This window comes from Falco naumanni, chromosome 9 (assembly GCF_017639655.2).
Source record: "Falco naumanni isolate bFalNau1 chromosome 9, bFalNau1.pat, whole genome shotgun sequence".
NCBI lineage: Eukaryota > Metazoa > Chordata > Aves > Falconiformes > Falconidae > Falco > Falco naumanni.
The window spans coordinates 3,933,670-3,955,206 of record NC_054062.1 but is presented as its reverse complement, the minus strand read 5'-3'; the positions used below and the strand labels follow the sequence as shown (position 1 = coordinate 3,955,206).

The 21,537-nt window shown below is 47.9% G+C and overlaps 1 protein-coding gene across 1 annotated transcript; it reads right to left on the bottom strand.

Annotated features, from left to right (window-relative positions):
• Positions 1 to 3,362: 3,362 nt before the first annotated feature.
• TNFSF15 (TNF superfamily member 15) lies at positions 3,363 to 16,789 on the bottom strand. The gene is made up of 4 exons (XM_040607608.1): positions 16,416 to 16,789; positions 9,742 to 9,793; positions 9,088 to 9,135; positions 3,363 to 3,998 (listed from the first exon to the last, which is right to left on the bottom strand). The coding sequence occupies exons 1-4, from the start codon at positions 16,611 to 16,613 to the stop codon at positions 3,571 to 3,573; spliced, it is 726 nt and encodes a 241-aa protein (XP_040463542.1). The 5' UTR covers positions 16,614 to 16,789; the 3' UTR covers positions 3,363 to 3,570.
• Positions 16,790 to 21,537: the final 4,748 nt, after the last annotated feature.

The window sequence follows — 21,537 nt, the reverse complement described above, 5'->3', positions numbered from 1 at the left end:
ACCACTTTAAAACAAGTAATGCCAGATATATTACTTTATGACATATAAAATGTGCTAGTGTGCTAAATGTGCTAAAAGCTGGTGTGTGTAACGAGGTGCAAAAGCTTGCTCTAAATGGACTAAAATAAATAGTTTTGAGCCACGGATAATGGATCAAGAGTTACATCTGTAGCAGCTGCAGCAGGCGATATTTTGCTTGTGAAATTTATCATTAGTGTACAGTGGACACAAATTATGTGCCTTGTGGTAAAAAAGGCTCCTTATTGCCAGTGGGCTTCCAAGAACTTCTATGAATATACACAAATATATGTCTGTCTATGTATGTATGTGTGTATATCCTATAGAAGGCTCTTTCCTTGTGTACCAGATACCACATTCACCACTCTGCTCCCCTAGATCTCGTATTTACCATCATTCAATGCACCAGGCATTACATGATGATGACTTTAGATACAGTTTTTACGGAAATCTGCTGTACAAGCCTATCAGGACTGCATCACGGCCTCAGAAGAATGCTACATCATCTCATTTGTAGAAATAAAGAGCTTTCTGAATTTCTGTGACTGTCTCAGAAGAGCTAGAATTTGCACTTCAGTTTTCTCCAAGGATAAATCAAATCCATCCTATATAACACTTCACAGAAGCTTTCCTTCCTAGTTGTTTAGAATCACCTGCCCTGGACACGTCACTTTTAGATTTTCCTTTTATAAGATTTATCACATTGTTCGTGTGCTAGTTACCTAAAGTTCTTTATGTGGTGGTCTGCAAGAGCTGCAAACGCCATGTTTTTATGTTCTGGGCGCACACTGAGGGACCAGAAGCTCAGAAGGACTCTGGAGTGTGGAGAGAAGACTAAACAATCTGAGATATGGGAAGTCTTAGGATTTCCCAGAGAATAACCTTGTCTTGAGCTGCCAAAAGTGTAAGATTTCACCAGATTTTACTGTGGTGGTGGTGGTGGGTTCTGAGCAGTAAGAAAAGCCCTGCCAAGGAGCTGAATGAGCAGACACCCTTTCTGAGAAGTGAAGAGGCCAGATCGCACGCGCTAGTACAACCGATACGTGGCGAATAACTGCTCCTGTCTCGGCCAGCTTCGGCTTAAAAGAAAAGGCTGAACAGGTGGAGAAAACATAGGAGTAGGGACTTAAACATGATAGTGAATCTAGCTAATAGGGGCATTTGTTTTGTCCAAGAGTGTTTGCACCTTCTAGCAGGACCGTTACCTTCACTTTCTGCCATCCTGAGCTATTTGTGGTTTTCTGTGTGCACTAGGGTGACTGTAAGGGAGATGTTGCACGTAGAAAACTAGCTTTGGACAAAGGGGTGTCCTTATACCTAATAGGTATAAGGGCCAAGAAGGCAGGAAGGTGCTCGTGGGAGAAAGGGATCAAGAGGACAGCTGAGATGTGGGGAAAATGAAGGACAAGTCCAAGAAAGGATGTGAAGCCAAACTGTGATGAGGTTTTGGCGCAGGGACACTGTCAACGTCTCCTGGATAAGCAGTGTTGTACAGTGGACCAACACCCAAAGAGAATCTGGAAGCAAGAAAGATGCCCCCTGAGGAAAGCAGGGCAGGGCAAGATGGCAATCTCCTCACTTTTGTGGTGTGTTTAATGCTGTCTCAGGGTGGCTAAAACAGTGAAGGACTGAGAGCTGCTATGGGACACAGGCACTGCCGAATAGGGAAGGACGGCCGAAAGGCTGCCTTTTCTGAGATGGCTTACTGCATAAAAGACCTGTGAAGTTTGAGGTAGCTGACAGCATGAAGGTGCTTCCACTACTGAAGAGGCAAAGACCCTGGTGTTGCCTGGGTCTCCCACCTCCTACTGTGCTCCCCTCCTCCCTTCACCCCGCACCTGCCTTGGCCTTTCTCCATCTCTACTCTTCAGCCGCGCTACTGACCTTTCCCTGTCGGCTCAAACAGATCTTTATACAGCAATAAATGTACTCTGGCTAGGAGGGGGCTCGCTGCAGGCCAGGCAGCCTGGTCTCACTGCTGGTTGGGCTGCAACGTCACACACGGTCTTTTGTAGCTCTGCCCATTTGAGCTCTTCAGCTACAACCCCCCATCCCCAGGGCGACGTGTCGCCCAGCCTCCGTGCGCCCTGCCCCCGACCGTGTGCTTCTGGGCTCCACCGTGGCCTTGAGCAGAAATGTTAGCTGGGCAGCCAAGGCTTGCTGGTGCTTCTGACCAAGAGGTGGAAAGCGAAGGAAATCCAGTGAGGTGAGGCAGGAGAGAGTTGCAGAGAGTGAAGCCTGGTTGTGGCAGAACAGCTGGGTGGTGGGTGCTCGGGTGTGACACCTCCTGGCACCAAAGAGTGTAAAGTCCAAATCTATGAGAACATGGCCTTAGTTACCATCAGCGATGTGTTTATTGTGGGAGGGGAAGGAAAGCTGGGGAATTTCCCTGAGAGACAGTAAGGTCTATGAAAATAAATAAGTGCAAGGTGGGAAGCAAAACGTTCTTAAGCTCCACACCTGGCTGTGCCATGCCATGGTCCTGTCTTTGGGTCTCTTGACCTTGTGTAGGGACTACTGGTTGCCAGCCTTCACCCAGGGAAAGGCTGGGGAGTTCCTTGCGGTTGGGGGACTGCTGCAGCATTGGCAATGGCTGCAAGGGGGAGTGCCAAGACAGGGATTTCTTTAGTTGCACCTGTTTTGCATTAAATGTAATGGAAAGCAAAATATTGCAGAGGTTTTCTCTCAACATTTTGGTGGTTGCTTTAAAAACTGCGGAAAATTTTGCTGCATCTCTCTGCCTTGTCTTTTCTGTTTTCCTAATGTTAAGACCTGGTGGGGGGATTTCACTTTCATGCTGAAACAGAAAGTGTGTGTGTGTCTTGCCTAGAAATTTTGCATAAAGCTTTGAGGCTGTATATTGACTTAAAGAACTGTAAACAGTTCCTTGGGGAAAAAAAAATTCAAGTAGCTTCTTCAAAACACATGATGTAATTTTAATCTACAGGAAAGTTGGAAGGGATTAATTAAGCAGTTAATGATTAATCTGAGCTTTATGTTAGTGCAAAGTACTGAACAAATCTATTTGTAAGGAAAGGATGACAAGTCATACCTTTTAGAACCGAGAATCTGAAGAAGGGTCATGCAAAACTACAGTGGAAGTGCTGGAGAAGGTCCAAAACACTGTTTTGAGTTGAGGAAATCGTACCTCGGAGGTGGAATTCATGATGTAGCCTAGCTGCAACATTCATGATCAGTATTCCTACCCACAGATACAAAACTGTTCCTCCCTAGCTTACAAAGTTGTGAAGAGCTCTCAGTTTTTACTTAAAAAAAAAAAAGCAAGCTCTTTCCCCTCCAATCTGACTTTCATTTTCCTAGTTCTGTTTTGTTCTTTTTTCCCCCCGCCCTGCTGTTTGTTTCAATTCAGCTTGTGCCTTCAGCTCTCCCTACCCCTTAATTTAAGGCTGCAGGGAGCTGCAGAGGAGAGACGGTACAGAAGAAGGGTAAAAGCACAGAAAATCATACCCCAACGCATGCCCACAAAGCCAAGGTCCAGCAAGGTCACACCAGAGCCCTGAAGGGAAGCCCTCCCCAGCTGCTGCCAGCGACCTACAGCAAAAAGGCACCAAAAAAAGTTTTGTGCTCCTTGGTGTAATCCACCAGCTTGATGTCACTAACGTTGACCACTAGCTTGTCTCCTACTTCCAAGGAGACGACGGCGCCCAGATAAATGGGCTGGAACCAGCTGTTTCCCTTTTCACTGAGGGTCTTGGTGCCGGTCAGCAGCTGGGTGGGCTCAGGGTAACTGTCAGTGACTTTGGTGATGATCTCGGTGACAGAATTTGTTTTACTGTAAGTTTCAATGGGCCCTCGGAAAGTGACCTGAGCATAGACATAGTAGTCCCCAGACACGGGTATCACCAGTGCGTTGCTGGAATAGCTCAGGTTGTTCTTGGTAAAGGCCAAGCCTCGTTTGTCTTCCCACTGCAGGATGGGCAGATGGCTTCCCATGGGCTTGGTGAGATCTTGTTTCTTCACTGTGGGAGGAAGAGAGAGGGAGGAGAGGCGGGTTAGTTTGCTGCAAGGGCAATATGCTGCTGAATGTGAGATCTCTACTCCAAAGGGCAAGCAATTTAAATAGGGTAATGAAAATGCTAGGACAGAAACCTCAGAAAACCGAGGTCAATTTGCTGCTGGCCAACTGTCCAGTGAAATTTTTGGAGGGTGTCCATAGAGTGTCCAGAACTGAGCAATCAGGAGCAAAAGCCAAGGATGTTTTTAGAAGACCTTGGCCCGTGCAGGCTGCCTGGAGGGGTAGCTGTGACTGGGTGTCCTGGTAGTGGGCCAGATCCCAAATGATGACACTGTCCTTCCTAAAGGCTGAGTCTCATGGCACTGTGGAGCAATGCAGATGGCTTTACCCTGCAGGTCTGGAGTGCTGTCTTACCTAATTACAGAGTAAAAACCTTGTCCTTAAGTGAAACCAGTGCTGGGGCAGTTGTACACATGGGTGCCATGCCTGTAACCAATGGCTTGGGACAGCAATAAGAAGCATCATTTTCTAAAGCATCCTTTTCTTCAGTAGCAATGGATCACAATTATGTTCTTAGACAGACACTACTGTGCTTGCAAAAGTTTCACAATAATGAACATGATCTGTCTGCGAGCACTGAGACACCTGAACTTCTCTTCCTGCTGAGTTGCTTCTGAAGAATGGCAGGGTTTGTTAGCCCCTGACAGGCTTTTCTTCCTGAGTGTTTGCAAAGAAATATTTTGCTGTAGAATTGCCTTTGGTTTGCCAGTGTCATTCGATTTTACCAAAGGCTCAGAAGACCCCATGTGCTTCAAGAGGCCCAATTCCAAAGCAACGCATTATATTTAAAACCATTTTTATATCTTTTTTTTTTTTTTTTAATGCTTTGCTGGAAGAAAACACTAAGCTTGACGTTAGCCTCAGCTTTCCTCCAGACTTTTTCCCAGTCTCGTGATTAGCTGATTTCAGGCAGAGCTCTAATCTCTAATCCAGACCCCCAACATGAGTGTGACCCAAGCTGAGGATGCTCCCCAGGCTGCAGGGGTCTCAGGAGAAGAATCAGAGAACTGCTGCCCTATTCCCTTCACCATTTTAATTTCTTTCACACAACAGCCAGCAGAATAAGCTAAGCCCTAGCACTTACTCATTTTTCTGCAGGGATGCAAGGGTTTGCTCTGCTTTTTATTGACTGCCACATAAAATTGTTGTGGTAAAAGAGCAGCTGAGGCAGTGAAAAGGAAGAGGATAAAACCCATTAAGATTCTGCCAGGTATTAAAATGAACCTGGAAAGCTGAGAAAGACTGAGGCGACTGATTTCTAGGAAATGAGACCTTCTTCATGAGCCTGAGTTAATGTTTAAAATTGATTTTGACTCAGTATCTGGGGACAGGGTGTGTGTGCATGGACACAAAGGCAAACAGAATGCAGGTAAGGGAGAGCTTTGAATTTCTCTTTGCAATAACTATTAGTTTTTTCCTGGGTGAAATGAGATTCAGAAAAAACTAATATATTCAGCTCCCAGTGGCACCCGTTTCCCTCTCTTTTCCAGCAATAAATAATCTGTAGGGAGACAAGAAGGTGTTAGGAGTACAATTTCTTGCATATTCTCCAAGTAGCACAACAAAATAATGGCTTTTTTTTTCAGGCTGCCTGTCAGTGCTGCTGAAGTACCAAATCGTTCTGATCTTCCCCCATGAGGCAAAGTACGTGAGGAGAGTATTTCTGTGTGGGAGAGCGACAGACAGGGATTGTGATAGCAAGCCAAGCTAAATTATTGAAGTGTTATAAGAACTACGAGGCCTTGAGCCAATACAGCTTTGCCTGATACAGAGAGAGGAATAAAAGGAAGGGAAAGTATTCATGGTCTGCCTTCATCTTCACCTGCCTCTCTGGTGCCTATGGACTGGTTTGAGTCCTGGCAAAGACTAAAGTAGCATTTGGTTTACAAGAGCTTGGAGTAATACCTTTCAGAGACTAGTTGGTAGCAGACGAAATTTTGTTTGAGATGGGAAGGATCAGAAAAGATCAGAATATTGCCAGAAAATGTCCTGGGCTTTTTTCCATCTTAGGAATTTTGGGGGAAAATTGAAGAGAAGCTGCATGTGAAATATTCTTTTCCGTGTAGAATGACGCATTTTAAAATGTCAGTGACACTCAATTCTTCAATATTTTTTATATCTCACAGGCATCTCAAATGAAGTACATGATTTCATAACTTCTAGAATTAGGCAACTTAAGTTTTACAGCTATAACCTCCCTTTTAGGATAAACCTCACTCTATTGATGCTCTCTGTTTTCAAGTTAATGAATTTTTCCCATGCTTTCAGTATCGATCAAGAGGAAAAATGCATGTTTAAGTGCCTTTGAATATAGTACAGCTCCTTTTGTAGCAGCAGTTGTACTTTGTACATGTCATTTATTTGTTTCATAAATATATGGAGCTACACTTCTTGTAAATATACCTCTTATGTTAACTCCTGAAGTAAAAACAATCAGCTTTTAGTAAGGGATTCATTGCTACAGTTCCTTCAGCCTTCCCATCCACTATAAATTTTTGGCATCCCTTACATATGAAATTACTTCCTTCCCCAAATCCCTTTTGGTTTAGTCCCTTGCTGGAGAATCTTTGTTGCTTGGCAGCTTTTGGGTACATTTTGTGGCATATTGCTGAACTTATGGGGTTTCTACAGTTCTTAGCACTCAGTGGTGTGGGCACCTGGTACTGAACACTGCACCCTGAGGCCAGGCTCCTGGTCTCAGCAAGAGGTTGGAGACAGGGTCTCCTGTCATACAGCATGTACTGAAAGTCCCGGGGCTGCAGGGTCTCTGTTGCTCAAGATCATGCCCTGGGAGCTTAATAACTGCCCTTAAAAACTCACTGCTTCCAACAATCCAGTGGATTTAGAAAGTGATGTTCTACCCAGTTTTAGCGGAGCACCCAGATACCAGCACAATTAAGTGTGAGCCAGGTACTTGACAAGGTTTCTGCAACATGGTCCATCCAGCTGTGGCACAGGCTGGTGACAAGAAGGAGCTGGCATTAGTCTGCGTCTTGACCCCAAGTGCAGCCAAGCAAGCTGGAGAAGGGATGGTGGCATGGCATGGGTCTGCCAGCACCACACGTACAGTAGTGTACAGGAGGAATGGGGATGGAGGAAAGTCCTAGCTCAGTATTCACGTTGTGTCATCTGCACTAGCTATAGCCACCCAGGGAGAGGAGATCTTGCTGCCTGATTGGGTAAGTTCAAAATGCTCATTGTGTGTTAAAATAGCCAAAAGCAGGCGGAAGATTCATCACAAAGGAACAGGGGCCAGAACATTGAGTCATTCTGCTGCTGTTAATTCAGTGGTGCTTTCCCATGAAAGTACTGTGGTTAGTTCTCATTCCTCTTGCTCCTCTCACCTTTGGAATATATGTGCCTAAACCTAGGAAAAGACAGAGCATATAGATCTGGCAGAGACTTCCCGCAAGTGAGAGTCTAGTAGTCTATCACCTTTTTTTTGGAAAAGGTACCTGAGGTGGGGTACTGTAACAAAGATCTCAGGGATAATTATTCCTTTTTCACTTTCTATGCACGAGTCATGGTTTCTGAGAAGGAAAGACTAGGGTGGCACCCAAGAAATTATTATGCAGCAGGTTTAAAATAACAGGAAATATTTTTGGTCTGTGATGCACTATTAAGCTTGGGAACTTGTTGCTGCAGGGTACAGCACCAAAGATACACTTGGTCTAAAGAAAAGTCAAAGATAAACTCATGGAAATTAGATTCCCTGATGGCTACACAGCACAGCAGCCTGGCCGTAGCCTTTTTGCACAGCAAAGAGGGATAAAAACTCCTTAGCTCTTCCCTTTGCATGGTCCTTGCTATGGCCAACAGTGAGTGGCCCAAGTGATAGGTTGAAGGGGACGAGTGCCATCCCAGGGAGACTGCTTGGTTTTGATGGTGAAGGAATTTTTGCAGATGAAGGGCCTGAGGAAATTTGAAGAAAACCGTTGGGTGCTTCCCTGCAACAAATGGACTTTTGTGCAACCCAGGAAAGTTCCCGTCAGCAGGGCAGTGCTTCGGCTGCGCTTCTGAGTCAGCTGCACCAGGAGCCTCTGGGTCTCTCTGCCTTGGGGGGGACTTGGGGGTGACAGAGAGACTTACACCAGCAGACACGCTCCTTTTGCACTTACAAACTTGCACTTAAGTGAAGGTGTGATTTTGAACAAGGACAGGTCAGTTCTGGAGCTCTAGCAACCTGTGTGCAAAAGGGGATGGGACTAAGGGTGTGCATTAGGAAAGAGTGTGCTGATTAGGGAGAATAAACTACGCTGGGAAAGAAATCAGCCCCGAAATACTGTTTGATCTGACCCTGTAGGTGAATTCGTGTGAAGCATCACACCACTTCTTGCATGCTTCAAGTTACTAAAGTGCTCCACTGAGACAGCACACAGGGTGTTGGGGTGCCTCTGCAGTGAGCTGTGTTTCTCAGAGGTAGAAATTGCCTTTGGTCAGAGCAACTGGAGAGCCTTTCTGCACTGAACTCCATCCACATGGGAAACAGACATGAACCTTGTCCCCTTCTCTGGTAATACCCTTCCCCTTGATTGCTTCGACGTGTGTTAGAGATGGTCTTACTGGAAACAGAGTGAGTTGATGGCAAGATGGTACATGTGACCTGAGTCATGCCTTGCAGAAAACTAAGGTCTGAAGAGGTCTTATTTGACCCGATTTTGCTACTAAGCTGGTAGTTCTTCCCAATTCATTGCTCCGTGAGGATCCATTTGAACCCTTTCCCCCACTTTTCCTAGGGGATTCAGCAGATCCCTAGGATACCAGGCACCTATATAAGTTCAGTTACAAGAGCTGCTTATTCAACAAAGAAATGGCTTGGGAAAGTGGCAACACTTCTGTCAACTACCTCATTTGTGGGTCTTTTTCTACAAACACAGGCTACAGTCAGTCTGTCATGGCCAACAAGGCAAAGGCGATGATTATTTTCCCTCTGCAACACCTGATCCTGTCAGATCCGTATAAACCAAGATCATTGCAATGCAACTTCTACTGCAATACCCGCAGGAAACGCTTCATTTTCCAACAAGCATTACCTGTCAGGTGTGCTCTTGGCTTTTCTGTGCTGGAAAGCGTATCTGTAACTGAGGGAAAAAAAGAAAAAAAGAAAAAGTGTTTAAGGATCTTTGCTGCTATTCAGGTCAATGAGATGTGAGTGGCGATCGATGCCACCGAGGCAATGTGTGCAGCCCCTTTCCATTTCTGCATAGGTTTGAGCCAGGAGTCATTTGCTGGGATTGTTTATTGCCACCCTTGAGGTAATAAAATCCCTTTACAAATGAGGGAGCTTGTCAGGCTGCTGTGGGGTCGACAGAGCATGTCACAGCCGTGTCTTAAATTGCTGGAGGGTGGACCGAGGGGCAGTGTGGTGTGCATGGGCTCCCGAACCCGTGTTTTGGGGAGTTACACTGATCTCAGAGAGGTGCTGGGAGGTCTGTGCCAGCATCAGAAGGAGCAAGCTTGCACAGCCCTGGGGTTAGAAATGCTTGCACTTTCGCTCTGGCCTGTTACCTCCCTGCATCTTGTCACCCAAGTTTGCCTCTGTCTGCCCTGGCTTGTTCAGCTGGGGAGGGATGTGGGTGGTGAGAGTGGAGGGCAGGTGGGGAGGCATCTGCCAGCAGCATGCTGCGGCAACGATTGCAAAACCTCAGTAAAGTGTTTGGGGTGGGGGAAAGAACTGGCAAACTTACCAGTATCTACTGCCCGTTGCTTCAGAAAGCGAGAGCCCCTCTCTTCTGTGACCTGCAGGAGAGATTTACAGCGGTTAGCCCCAGGCTCCAGGGCACACGGTACCTCCGCAGAGGGTCTCGTTTGCATTATCCCAGAGAATGGAATATGCTACAGTAATGTTATCGAGTTCAGCTACAGCTTTTGTGTAAAAGGACAAGCCCTGACACGGCTCTGCTTCATTGCAAGAGTTTTGTGCTGTTTGTTTGAAACCGCCTGCATCTCTGAAAGGGTGCTAGGGACGGGACCTGAGCTCCAATGGCAGTTATTGTGTTAATCACCAGTATTGTCCTGACTCTGGACAAGCCCTTGGCATATCTGGGGGAGACTGGCAATGGCTGGTGTGAATTAGCCATCGCTACCACCCCTTTGGGATGGTGACTCCATTCAGAACTGCTGGAGCACCTCTGCTGCTTAGAGACTCTCCCGTTCCTCAGTCTGCACAGGGCAAACAGAGCAAGGGGCACAATCCTTCCCTGCCTCGGGACTCAGCAGAGCCTTTGCAGGTGCAAAGGTTCATCTGCAACACCAGGGAAGAAACTAACGGAGGTGGATCAGCTACACCTGCTGTTCTTCATCCGTGTTACTTCCGACTGTGTTGCCTGGCTCTGCCCTGACTGTTGGGTGGGCTGCTCGGAAGGCGGAGGGGAGCCGAGCAGCCCAGCGAGCGCAGCTGGCCGAGGGCAAGCGGCCCGTGGGCCACAGGGGGAAGGCAGGGTGGCTCACGTTTCCTCGCCTCTTACGTTCTCCTCTACAGCCGCACACCAGCACACTCACAACACATCCCCGTGCCAACAGGCGTTTGCATGGCAGCAGGACATGGCCCTGGACCGTGCCAAGTGCTCCTGGTGTGTAGGTCGAGCAGTTCAAAGGGAAGCTGCTGCCTGGCTGCCACACACCTACCAGGGCTGGTCCTTCTGAGTCACACCTGGGCATGGCCGGTGGCTTCTGCCAAGTGCCAGTCCTCTTACGCCAGCCTGCAAAGCAGCACGGCTCCCCGCTGGAGGATGCTGTGGGATGCTGACGGTGGATCTGGCACCCCTGGGGTGTGAGGAGCACCCCTTATGCTTTCCACAGGGCAAACTTCATTGCAGGTCTAGGCCAACATGTGGCTGCAGAAAGCAGACCGTCTGGGTTGTGCAGCCAGCTCAGGGCTGTCAGGATCCCCCATCATGCAGTGTTTGTCAGGAGCATGCTGGCCTGGTCTGGTGTCTTTTATGGACAGCTACATAAATACATTGAATAAATTGCCTCTGATCAGCTTGCAGCGAAGGATTTGATGCACATTGCTTACTAAACAGGCTGAAATAGTATTGGTATGTAGGCGCTGAAACTATCTCCTGGTGGCTGTGTCTCACACAACTTCAAATACACCGGGAAAAGCAGGAAACAGATGATTTATATCGGCCAGGGGAAAGAGAGTGTGTGTGGGAGAAGGGTCGGGCTGCCTGGGTTTGGGGACTGCTAACTACCCTAGTGAGCTCAAAAGTATTTTAATGTTCTCTTAAATCAGTAAACATCTGTGTGCTCCTGCAGAAAACCATAACTTCTAAAACAGCTGCTCAGGTGTGTTGGAAAAAAAAATGGAGAAGGAAAACTGCAGGGAAAAGTCTCCTTTTCTTTTTCTCCTCCCCACTACCTGTACACACAAATATACCCAGCCAGAGCAGCCGGCTGTTCTGCAGGAATTGTCACCCAGAGGAGACAGCGGTGCAAAAGCTCTCTGTGTGGCTGATGGAGAAACGGTGTTGCGCTGTCAGTGAGCTGTTGGGACCTTTCATTATGAGTAATGACTTTCTCCAAGGTCCTGTCTGTTTGCTGTGGTGTCTGTGACTGTACTTTTGATGTGATACAGAGTTGTAGCAAGGTGATTTTGTCCTTCCCTTGGTAGGATGCACAATACGGGTGTGGAGGATTTCCCTCAAACACTCCCCCTTGCCTTTGGCCAGAGGTATATGCATATGAGTATATTTACACTGTTATTTATGTGACACTTCCTACATAATTATCTAGTGACATGTTTTCTAACAACGCTAAGTACTTCAATGAGCTACAAATCAATCACAGACCTACATTTAATCAGCTAACTTCAGTGGGACTGTTTATGTATTTAAAGCCTAACTTCGTGCTGAAGTGCTTTATATATATAAATGCAGATGTTGCAATACAACAGAGGTAATGGGGGAGTGGGAAGGTTATAAAGAATTCTGCTTCGTTATAAAAAAAAATAACAAAAGGGTTTTGACTAAAAACTGGGGGAAAGCTTTTTATGCAACCTCAATTTACTTGTTTCCAAAGAAGGCCAGAGGGAAACTCCGGGTGCAGGAGTTGCTTTCATAGACGCAAAAGGACGGTGTGATGCAGTAGATAGAGCAGGGTGCTGCAAGGTGTGAAATTATCCTTTTTTTGGCAAAAGTAGGGATGTAGTTTGTTACCTGATCGTGCTATTTGGTAAGGACATAAATCTGAACCTCCTCTAGAAAATATTTTAGTACTAGGCAATGCCACATAATGACCAAGTATTTGTAGTATTTGCCCTAAATAGGCACGGATGTTGTAAATTGATGGTGTAGATGAGGTGGTGAGCGAGAGCTAAACAACACGAGGCCATAGAGATATCATTTACACAGTTACTGGTTTTCTGTCTTTTCCTTTCTTGCTTAGCTGTGATTCTGAGAAGTTCACAGCATGGCTTTAATTTTCCCTTTGGTTACTGTGGAGAGACTAACCAGCACTGAGTTATGCCAAAAATCCCATCTTACAGCTGACTTAGAAACAAACAACATCTTGGACAGCCAGCTCTAATTACCCTGAATACTGTGGTACACCAAACACTTCTATGTTGTTTCGGTACCAAGAACATCCAACCCCCACCCCGATGCATTTACATCCATATATTGCTAAAGCCAAAAAGAGGGGGTGAACATCCCCTGTTCATGTGCTTTGCCTCTTGCATGTCCAGGAATAGCCAGGGGTATCCGATAGAGAGCTGCATGGGCAAAGCAGCTTGGCACTGCAGGCAGAGAGGTTAATAAGCAAAATATTCCCAGCACCTCCATCCACTCCATTTTCTGCACAAAACACTATTTTATGGGCAGGGTCTCTGCAGGTCATACACGGTACATACACCCACAATTCTGCTAGCTCCAGAGATGCTGCATGGACTGGGCTGGGCATTTTTGGTAGGGACCTGTCCTGTGCCAGCAAAAAAACAGCTTCAATGGGAGTATTTCGGCCAGACTGTAGTGCCCAGTGTAAGCACAGTCTGCCCACAAGGACCATGTGCATCAAGCAGCAGTGGCCAGTCAGGGGTTTTACTGCTGCTGGCTTTCAGAAGGGGAGTCCCACACACCTGGGCCTAGGTGCAATGTTCCCTGCTGCTCCCTGTGTTTCTCCTTCCCTACAGATCAGGAAGCTATTTCAGGTTCTCTTTCCCCTATGGGCAGGCCATTGGGGCTTCTGGCTCTGTGTAAATTGTGGTGCTGGCAGTGCTTTTTCGAGCTCTGTTGCTTGCTTTTTGGCTTCATCCTTGTGGGTGGGATCCAGGTGGAGCTGCTAGGACTTTAAAGTCCCTTCTGTACTGCAACAGCTCCCTTCTCCATTACAAAGCTGACACAGCCTGCAGGTTCACATGCAACACTTTGGACAGGTTTTGGAATCTCCCTTTAGGCTGGTTGTGGTTTCTGTGCCAAGGACACCATGAAAATAAGCTGAAGTACCAACATCTTCAGGCAACAGGACTTGATGCTCTGCGTTATTGGGTTAGCTGAGCAGGGTGCTAAGGCAGCCAGAGATGCTTTCGTGGTGGCTGTGCTATTCCCTCGGTAGATTTGTGCACTCAGACTGAACCTTGGCTTCCCCTGGGGGAAGGCTGCATGGCAGTCTTGGACCTTCCTCTGGAAAGTGACCACTAGAGCCTTTTATAGATTTTTTGCTAATAACACAAGCCGTGTGTTATTGCTTAAAGAACCCCATTTCCTCACCTCGCTCTGCCTTGAAGCACAAAAGAAAGTGATTTCGCTTTCCAAAAGGGAAACAGTGTAGTGAGCCTGGAAGGTGTCCAGGGAAACCATCACCAGATCTGAATTATTCATGCAAGGCATATTATACTATGAAAAAGAGAGAGAGGAAGCTGTGGCTGTAATGACATAACTTGCCCTGCTTTTTCCTGACTGGGATGTTTCCAGAGGAAATGATGAGTTTGTATCCCTTCAGAGGCAGAATGTGATACCATGTGCACCCACACAAAAGCAGGGATGAATGAACTGCCTCAGCCTGCGGGCAAATGGGCAAATCGGAGGCACACCCCTGTTGGTGAAACCTTCCCCAGCTCCCCTTCTCCTCCTCTGTGCTCCAGGAAGGATGGGCTCAGGAATTTACTACGTTTGTTTCTCATCTGCTCACCTGCTGAGTCCCTCCCTACTCCCAGGACTGTCCCCAGCACATAAGAAGTTGCTGATCTGGCACGTGTGGGCTGAGCTCTGGTCCTGTGCCCGTCCTGTGGGCTAGCTGCTTCAAGAGTCAGCAGCCGAATCCACACCTGGTGCAAACTGGGCTCTGCTCACTTGCTGTCAGTATGCCCAGGGCATCCACACCCCAAAACGAGTGCCACCGAGAGCTCCGACACACGTGTCTGGCCCCAACCTCGTCCTTTGGGTCTGAGCTACCAGGGGGGCACATGAGGAAGGCATCTTTTAGCAATCCAGTTTTAATACTTCACAGGCAGAAGGAAATGCAAAAAGACATTTTCCCGAGAGTCTTTATGCCCAGAAATGTTCCCATGGACTGAAACAGCTACAGACATGCTGAGCTCAGCCTGTGACACGGCTTTTGGGGGAATTAACAGAAAGCTACACAGGCAGACAAATCCCCCCATCTGCATTCCATTGCTGGACAACACTGGCAGTACAGTTGGTCACCAACAGAGTGAATGAAAAATTCAGAAAATGCAGGATCCAGTTGAGCTGCAGCTGGGCATCCACCCACAGGACTTGGCATGGAGACAGCAGGCAGCCGGCCAGATCCCGTCATTTTCCTCTTCCTCACTGGGACTCAAAGAGGCTGTAACTCATTGATCACCTCGTTACATCACTGTGGAATACTATGTGCTAGTAATTCAGGGCATATGTGTGGAAACACACTAGCATAGGCCAGGCCTAGAGCAAATCTAATGGCTTACATTGGGCTTTTCCTCTTAAGAAGCCAGAGCCACTCACAAAAAAACTTTTCTGTGCTAACTGTACCGGCAGGGTCAAGAGCCAGGAACACGTCAGTCTAATCAAACAGGCTACTATTTGATTATTATTTCACTCTAAGATCACTTGAAGAACTGAGATGTTTTGCTCTGCACAACCTCACGGGACATGAGCAGAGAGTGATGCAGCTGAGGCTGGCTCAAGTGCCTCTTCACTTTGTGTGCACCTGCTCCAGCTGGCCTGAACAGCAGTGACAGAGTCAGCACAGGGACGGAGATGGGCAGATCTCACAGCCTGAGGCACTGCGCAGGCCTGCTGCATCTCCTTCTAGCTGCGCACGGAGGTGTAACCAAGGTAACACAGATGATGCTGCACCCAGATGCTGGTACCTCCCAGGTGCGAGATGCAGCCGTGCAGACTTGAGGTCAGGCAGGGGCTGGCACATCTCTGCGCACCCATGGGCACAGCTGTCGTGCTCCCTACACACCCATAGGATAAAGGAAAACTGCCTTCGAGGCCACTTAACACAGCTTTTCCTAAGGGAGCGTACAACAAGCAGGCTAATTAGTTGGGGAATTTCAGACCTGAAGCTAAAATCCAAACCTCAATTCTTCAGACCTATACGCATATGTGCATGCTTCTAGCATGGGGCAGTCCTGCAGAATTCATAGCCTACCATGGAAACAGGCACTAGTTTGCAGTCTGGCATGAGGAGGAGTGGGACAGCATAGAAAAGTGTTCGAAGCAGCCACAGCAACAAGCTTGTGTTGCGAGGAGCGAAGTGAGTTTAGCTTTCCGTCAAAGGAGAATTGCTGAGATGATTTCCAGGTCTAGGGAAAGTTTTGTGGGGAGTAAAAATGGGATGTGAAAATTAGGGTCAGACTTTAATTGTGCGAAATCATATCTCTGCAGGAGTTTGCATTAATAATATACAAGAGCTGTAGCTGTTTACCCAGTAATGGATGATGCACGGCTGACCCACTGACATCACGAGAGCAATCAGCAGATGTTTGCTGAAATAGGATGCTGGGTGGGGAAGTCTCAGAGTTAACCCAAAAGAAGGGAGGAAAAGGAGCCATAGTATCAAAACCTCCACTGAAATCAGCAGAAACACTGATTTCCATCAATCAGGGATTTTTCTTAAGCATTTCCTGCAGCCCGCCAGTAAAAGTTTTAAAGTAGCACATTGTACTGTGACCTTGGTGAAATTAAGACAAGAGGAACAGAAACCGTTATAAAGACCAAAGAATAAGACTTATCCGAGGCAGATTTGCTCTGCGTAAGGAAAAAGGAATGTAACAGCGAGTTTCTCACACTCCCTTAAATGTGAGAAACTCATAAAGAGAATAAAAGAACCAAACAAGCCCAACCTTGGAGATGCAGGATGGGGTGCTCTCCTCCTCCTAGCACGGCAGGACAGAAATCGGCCGTCAGTCTCTTACCTGGCTGGTGCAGGAGCTGGGAGCTCTGAGGTTTCCAACCAGCAGGTAGACAGTGGGCATCATGAGAAGCAGCATGGAGAGCAGGCACAGCAGCACCGCACACCGTATCCTCCTCAGATCCTTCCTGAGGTGCATCCTGGAGGCTTGGCTGATCCCAAGAGCTTCCTCTTCCAGGGTTATCTCGGACACACGGTCCATGCCAGCGCCTGGCGTGCGAGCTGCTGCTGTTCCTGGATGGGAACTGGGAACAGCAAAATCTCTTCTGGCGTCTGCCCTGCATGGAGACCCCCATTAAATAAGAGCTGCCCCGAGTGTGGGAAGGCACCGCCACACACACACCCTCCCTCCCAAGGAATGCACCGCCTACAATAGAAACCTAGCTCAGGGAGAGAGCACGGCGGCTCCCCGAGCTCCCCGAGGTGCCTGCTGCCGTCTGGCTTTTTTCCCCCTCTCGCCGTGCAGAAGGAAGCTAGGAAAGTCCCAGTGGGTGGAACCAGGATAAACCCCGCTGCTGGGATGGATAGGTTTGAAAGCTTTTCCGCATGGCAAAGGGAACATGAAACCAATGGGAGTGAAAGTGAGAAGCAGGGGGAGAGCGAGAGCAAGCGGCAGAGGCGAGCGGCTGGTGGCCCAGAGCCCAGCTCTTGCAGCAGAGCCCGGGAAGAAAACAGGAGAGCCTCTTAGGGAATTGCAAGACCCCAAAGAAGGAGCTTGGTTCTCTGTAATGTTTCTCCGTTCCTATGTGTTAGCAGAATTTGCAGCGGGCTGCAGGTTGCTCGATGTACCTTTTGCATCAAAGAGTCCAGCCGGGCCTGAGCAGGGTGTTCAGCCACTGCGGGGCTCCTCTCCAACCCCCTTGTAGTGGTGCTTTCACATGAGCCGGTTATCAGTGCCTCAAAAAGCCATGACTATTGCACTTATATAATGCTATTGCACAAAAAGCCGTGACTATCGCACAAAAATGTATGCTATCTTACTTTATTGATAGCTGCAATCTCTGATGAAAGGGCCTGTCACCTACTGACCACCTCAGGAGCTGCTCAGGGACTGATTTAGGAGAAAGAAGCTCAGATGGCAGCTGGTGTCGGGCTCGAAGGGGCTCCCTTTTGCCCAAGGAAGGCTAGTTGCATGCCTACAGCAGCAGCCCACCCTCCATACCCTGGCTTTGCCAGCGTCTAGGAAGGAGTCATCACTGGAGATGTTGCCATGTGGACTTATCCAGATTGTTGAAACTGGAATTTTTTTTTCCTGGGAAAACATCATTCTCATCAAAACTGAAAGTGTCTTTGATTTATACATGCACACACACTGGTGTGCAGAAACTTCTCCTTTTTCCCTGGGTAGAGAAACAGGGTGGAAACTTACTTAGTTTTTAGTGAAAGAGCAAAAAGGTTTGGATTCCCCCACCCCTCCATGAAAAACATTTCAGATTTGTGTTACTACAAAACAATATCAGAGAAACACATTTTCTCATGTCCAGTCTGCCTACAACCCCCACCGATAAAAATGCAGCCAGTTGTCATCACTGACACTTCGATGACGCTGCCGGGAACCTCCCTGTGACAACAGTCTGATGCAGCTTTGGATAGCGGAAATCTGGATAGATAGAAAGATTGACAGAAAGTGGAAAATATGCACTGAGCAGAAAGTCTGATTTAATTAGTGAGGATGACTGAGGCTGTCGGCGGTGGGGCAGGGACCCCTGCCAGCAGGCTGGATGCAGAACGGGCCAGGGAAAGAGAAAATTTGAAGGAGAAAACAAGGAACAGTGCAACCCAGTATGGTTTAGGGAGATGGGACAAGAGAGCTCATAAAGCAACAAAGGATGCGTGCTCTAATCTGAGCCAAGCCGCATAACTCCTGTGTGACCTTAGGCTAGTCACTGACTTTGTTTCCTTTAATTCATTGTTTGTTTTTATTTAAGCTGTAAAACCCTGAGGATAAGGACTACTCTCTGTTTTTATAGCACCCAGAACTGATTTCAGGGCAGGTGTGGCTCCATTTAGCATAAATTTAAAAAACAGAATGGGCTGGAAGGTGCTGCTAAAGTCAGTAAAAAGAAGATTCATAATTCTGTGGAAGTGCTGTGTAGAGATGTGATTTTTTATTTTTTAATTATTTTTTTTCCCCTGAGGTTCCACCTGCTTATTCTAGGGCAGAGTACTAAAAAGCCAATACTGATCTTTCGGCCATGAATTCCAAAGCTAATTTTATTTTCTCTTCATTGTGAGTGCCGAAAAATGCTCGCTATATATTCAAGGCACACGCCTCACAAGCAGCCAGCCACAGACATCTCCAATCTGTAAGCTACCAAACCTCTTGGAGGTTACTTTTTTTATTATTATTATTTTCAAAGAGAGGTCAGTTCTGAGTTAAAACAGCTCATAAGAACATTTATTGGCCTGAGACTTCCTGCAGTGGTGTGTGACCAGCAAAGCTTGGGCTGGAAGAGGATGAGTAGCCAAAGCCTCGGAAAGCGAAGATGAGATGAGCTGGGAACAGGTTCATGCTCTCCACCCGGCTCGTGGGGCCAAGCTGAGAACTTGTTAAAACCCCAAGAAAGGATGCAGAAATTTCTTTTTCCTCTCCAGAATGCAAGTGCATCTGGCACATGGCGTGCCTTTTATTTGCCAGGAGGTGACTCACCTGGAGGGCTCAGCAAGGCAGCTTCATGGCAACCAGAATGCGGCTGAGTCTGCGAGCCGCTGGGCCAGCGTGGGGCTCGGGTGGCCACGGTGGCTGTGCCACATCATGCCAGGTACGCCTGCCTGGGGCACAGCCCCTGGCCACACAGCAGCCATGGGGACCTTCGGTGGCCACTATGGCCTCATCTGTCCCCTGAACGGAGCTGGCAGGGGCAGTCCTGCTCGGCTGCCATGGCACTCTTCGCCTTTCTCCCGCTGCTCCCCACTTTCCCCAGCTGAGCTCTGGGCCCTGACTGGGGGGCACATTCTGCTCGTGTCAGACATGTCGGTGATCCTTGACTAATTTCTACTGAATAGAGAAATGTGCGAGGGTTCCCAGTGCAGCTCTCCTCTGCGGTTTAACAGGTTTACAGAGGGCAGGTGTTTTACTGTGGAGTTAAACATATGGGACTTAGAGATGTTTTTAAAGAGAAGAAAAAGACTACATGCTTTTGTATGACATGTATGAGAGCATTTTGGCTGAGGTCAAGTCAGCTGAATCATGTGTATAGTGAAGATCAAGCAGTATACACGAGGGTGGCTGGTATTACAGGTATTTCTGTCTAGCATGCAGGATCGTTAGCATATTGCATCTTTATTCATTCCTTGTCTACGTCAGGTAATGGATGTGGTTTTAGTTTTTAAGCTTGCAGTGAGTATGGGGACAAAAGTAATTTAGCATTCAAAGATAAGAGTTTTCAAAGTTATTTTTGTTTGCTATGTTCAGAATGGTTAATGTTTTATCTGCAAGGTTTCTAGCTGAATCCTGTGAGATTCCCCTTAGAAAGACAAAGCACAGAGCATCCTTCAGCTGGGAGGAGAGGGGGAACCGGGACGTGGTATTTGCTCCTCTAAATCTTGTCATATCTTTCCTGCTCAGTGTTTCACCAAGTCGTCAGGAGTCTCCCACCAAAGATGTCATGTGTACAGAGGTGCAGCATGGATAGATTGTAGCTGGTGCTGAGCACTCTCAGCACCATCCATGACTTCCCAGGTTGGCGTTGCATCCTTCCCTCTTGCTGCTGCTGCCTCGACACTGTGGCTGTTGGTTGCTGGCGGTGGTTGGTGGTTGCTCCTCACTGTGCTCTGCTGTGGCTGCGTGGGGGGCAATGGGCTATGCCTGCTGCTGCCAGCCCATGGCTGGGGCCAGGCAGGGGGAACCTGAAAGCAGGGAAAGATAGTGGTGTGGAAATTTCTACTACACCAGGGTCAGCCCATGGGCATCAGACAAATTGAAGTGCTGCTGGTTGTGGTTGCTAACAGCAGGGCTGGAGGGATGGCAGAGGGATGGAGGCTCATCTTAGCATGACCACCACCACCTTGGAAGAGGAACCGTGACTTCTGTTGTGCACAAGCGTTGTGGGAGGGTTTTGCCATAGGCATGGTCAGGTACGGATATGTGTCAGGAGGGGCTTTTCAGGTCAGTCATTACTCTTACGCAACTCCTGACCACCAATAAGCAGAAGTAGGATGTAACCGGTCACTATGTGGAAATGTTACCCAGTTAGACTGGGTTTGTCACCAGACAGGAGATGGGGACCAGCTCCTTGAGCTGCCCCTCGCTAGGGGATGACGTGTGACGGGAAGGAGTGGGAGGGTGCAGGAGGGTACAGGATGGTTCCCCACCTCCAGCCACTGTGTCCTTGCCATGACCTCCCACCTCTCTGCTGCTGAAATCCTCCTCCTGCCACATGGCGCAGGTCCTGTGAGGATGTTTCCCCTCCCACACACACCAAGTGAGACAATCAGCTGGGTGGCACTCCCGTGGTGTCAGAAGCTGCAGGAATGTCATGGCCCAAAGGGGTGCTGCTCCCATGTCCTTGGCTCCAGCCCAAGGCTGCGGAGGAGGCAGGGGCTGTGAGATGGGAGCTGCGCCAAGGCAGGGACTCCGGGAGAACCTTTCAGGGCGAATCCTGGTCTATCCCCTTGTGTATGATGTTGCAAGGTGCCTGTCAGTATGATGTAGACAGCCTCAAATTTCTTGAATACGAAGTGGCTGCACTGAGCACCGCATTTGTTTGCCGTGCTGAACTGCTTCACCTTCTACTGCTGCTGCCAGCAGATTTTTTCCCAGCAGCGAAATCCCAGGTGAGACACAGGGAGACCAGAGCTTTAGTCTCTTCTGGTGCCCAAGTAAGCTTTCTTTGCCCCTCTGCCTTTACTTCAAGGAGAGAAAGGCAAATAATACACAGGATACTTTGCACTGTACTGGACTTGTATTGAGTGCGCTGGGGCAAAGTGGGATGGATTAAGGGGAGCATAAAGGCACAAGGACTCCTAGAATGCTTTGATGCGATGTCTTGAGCAAAGGGACCAAAATCCAGCATGATCCCAGGGCTATGTAGACCCTGGAAGAACTCAGCCTCTGTTTGTGGGTAGATTTCTCACCAGGGAGACTAGTTGGTTTGCCCAAGACTGAAGCCCAGGACGGAGTAACA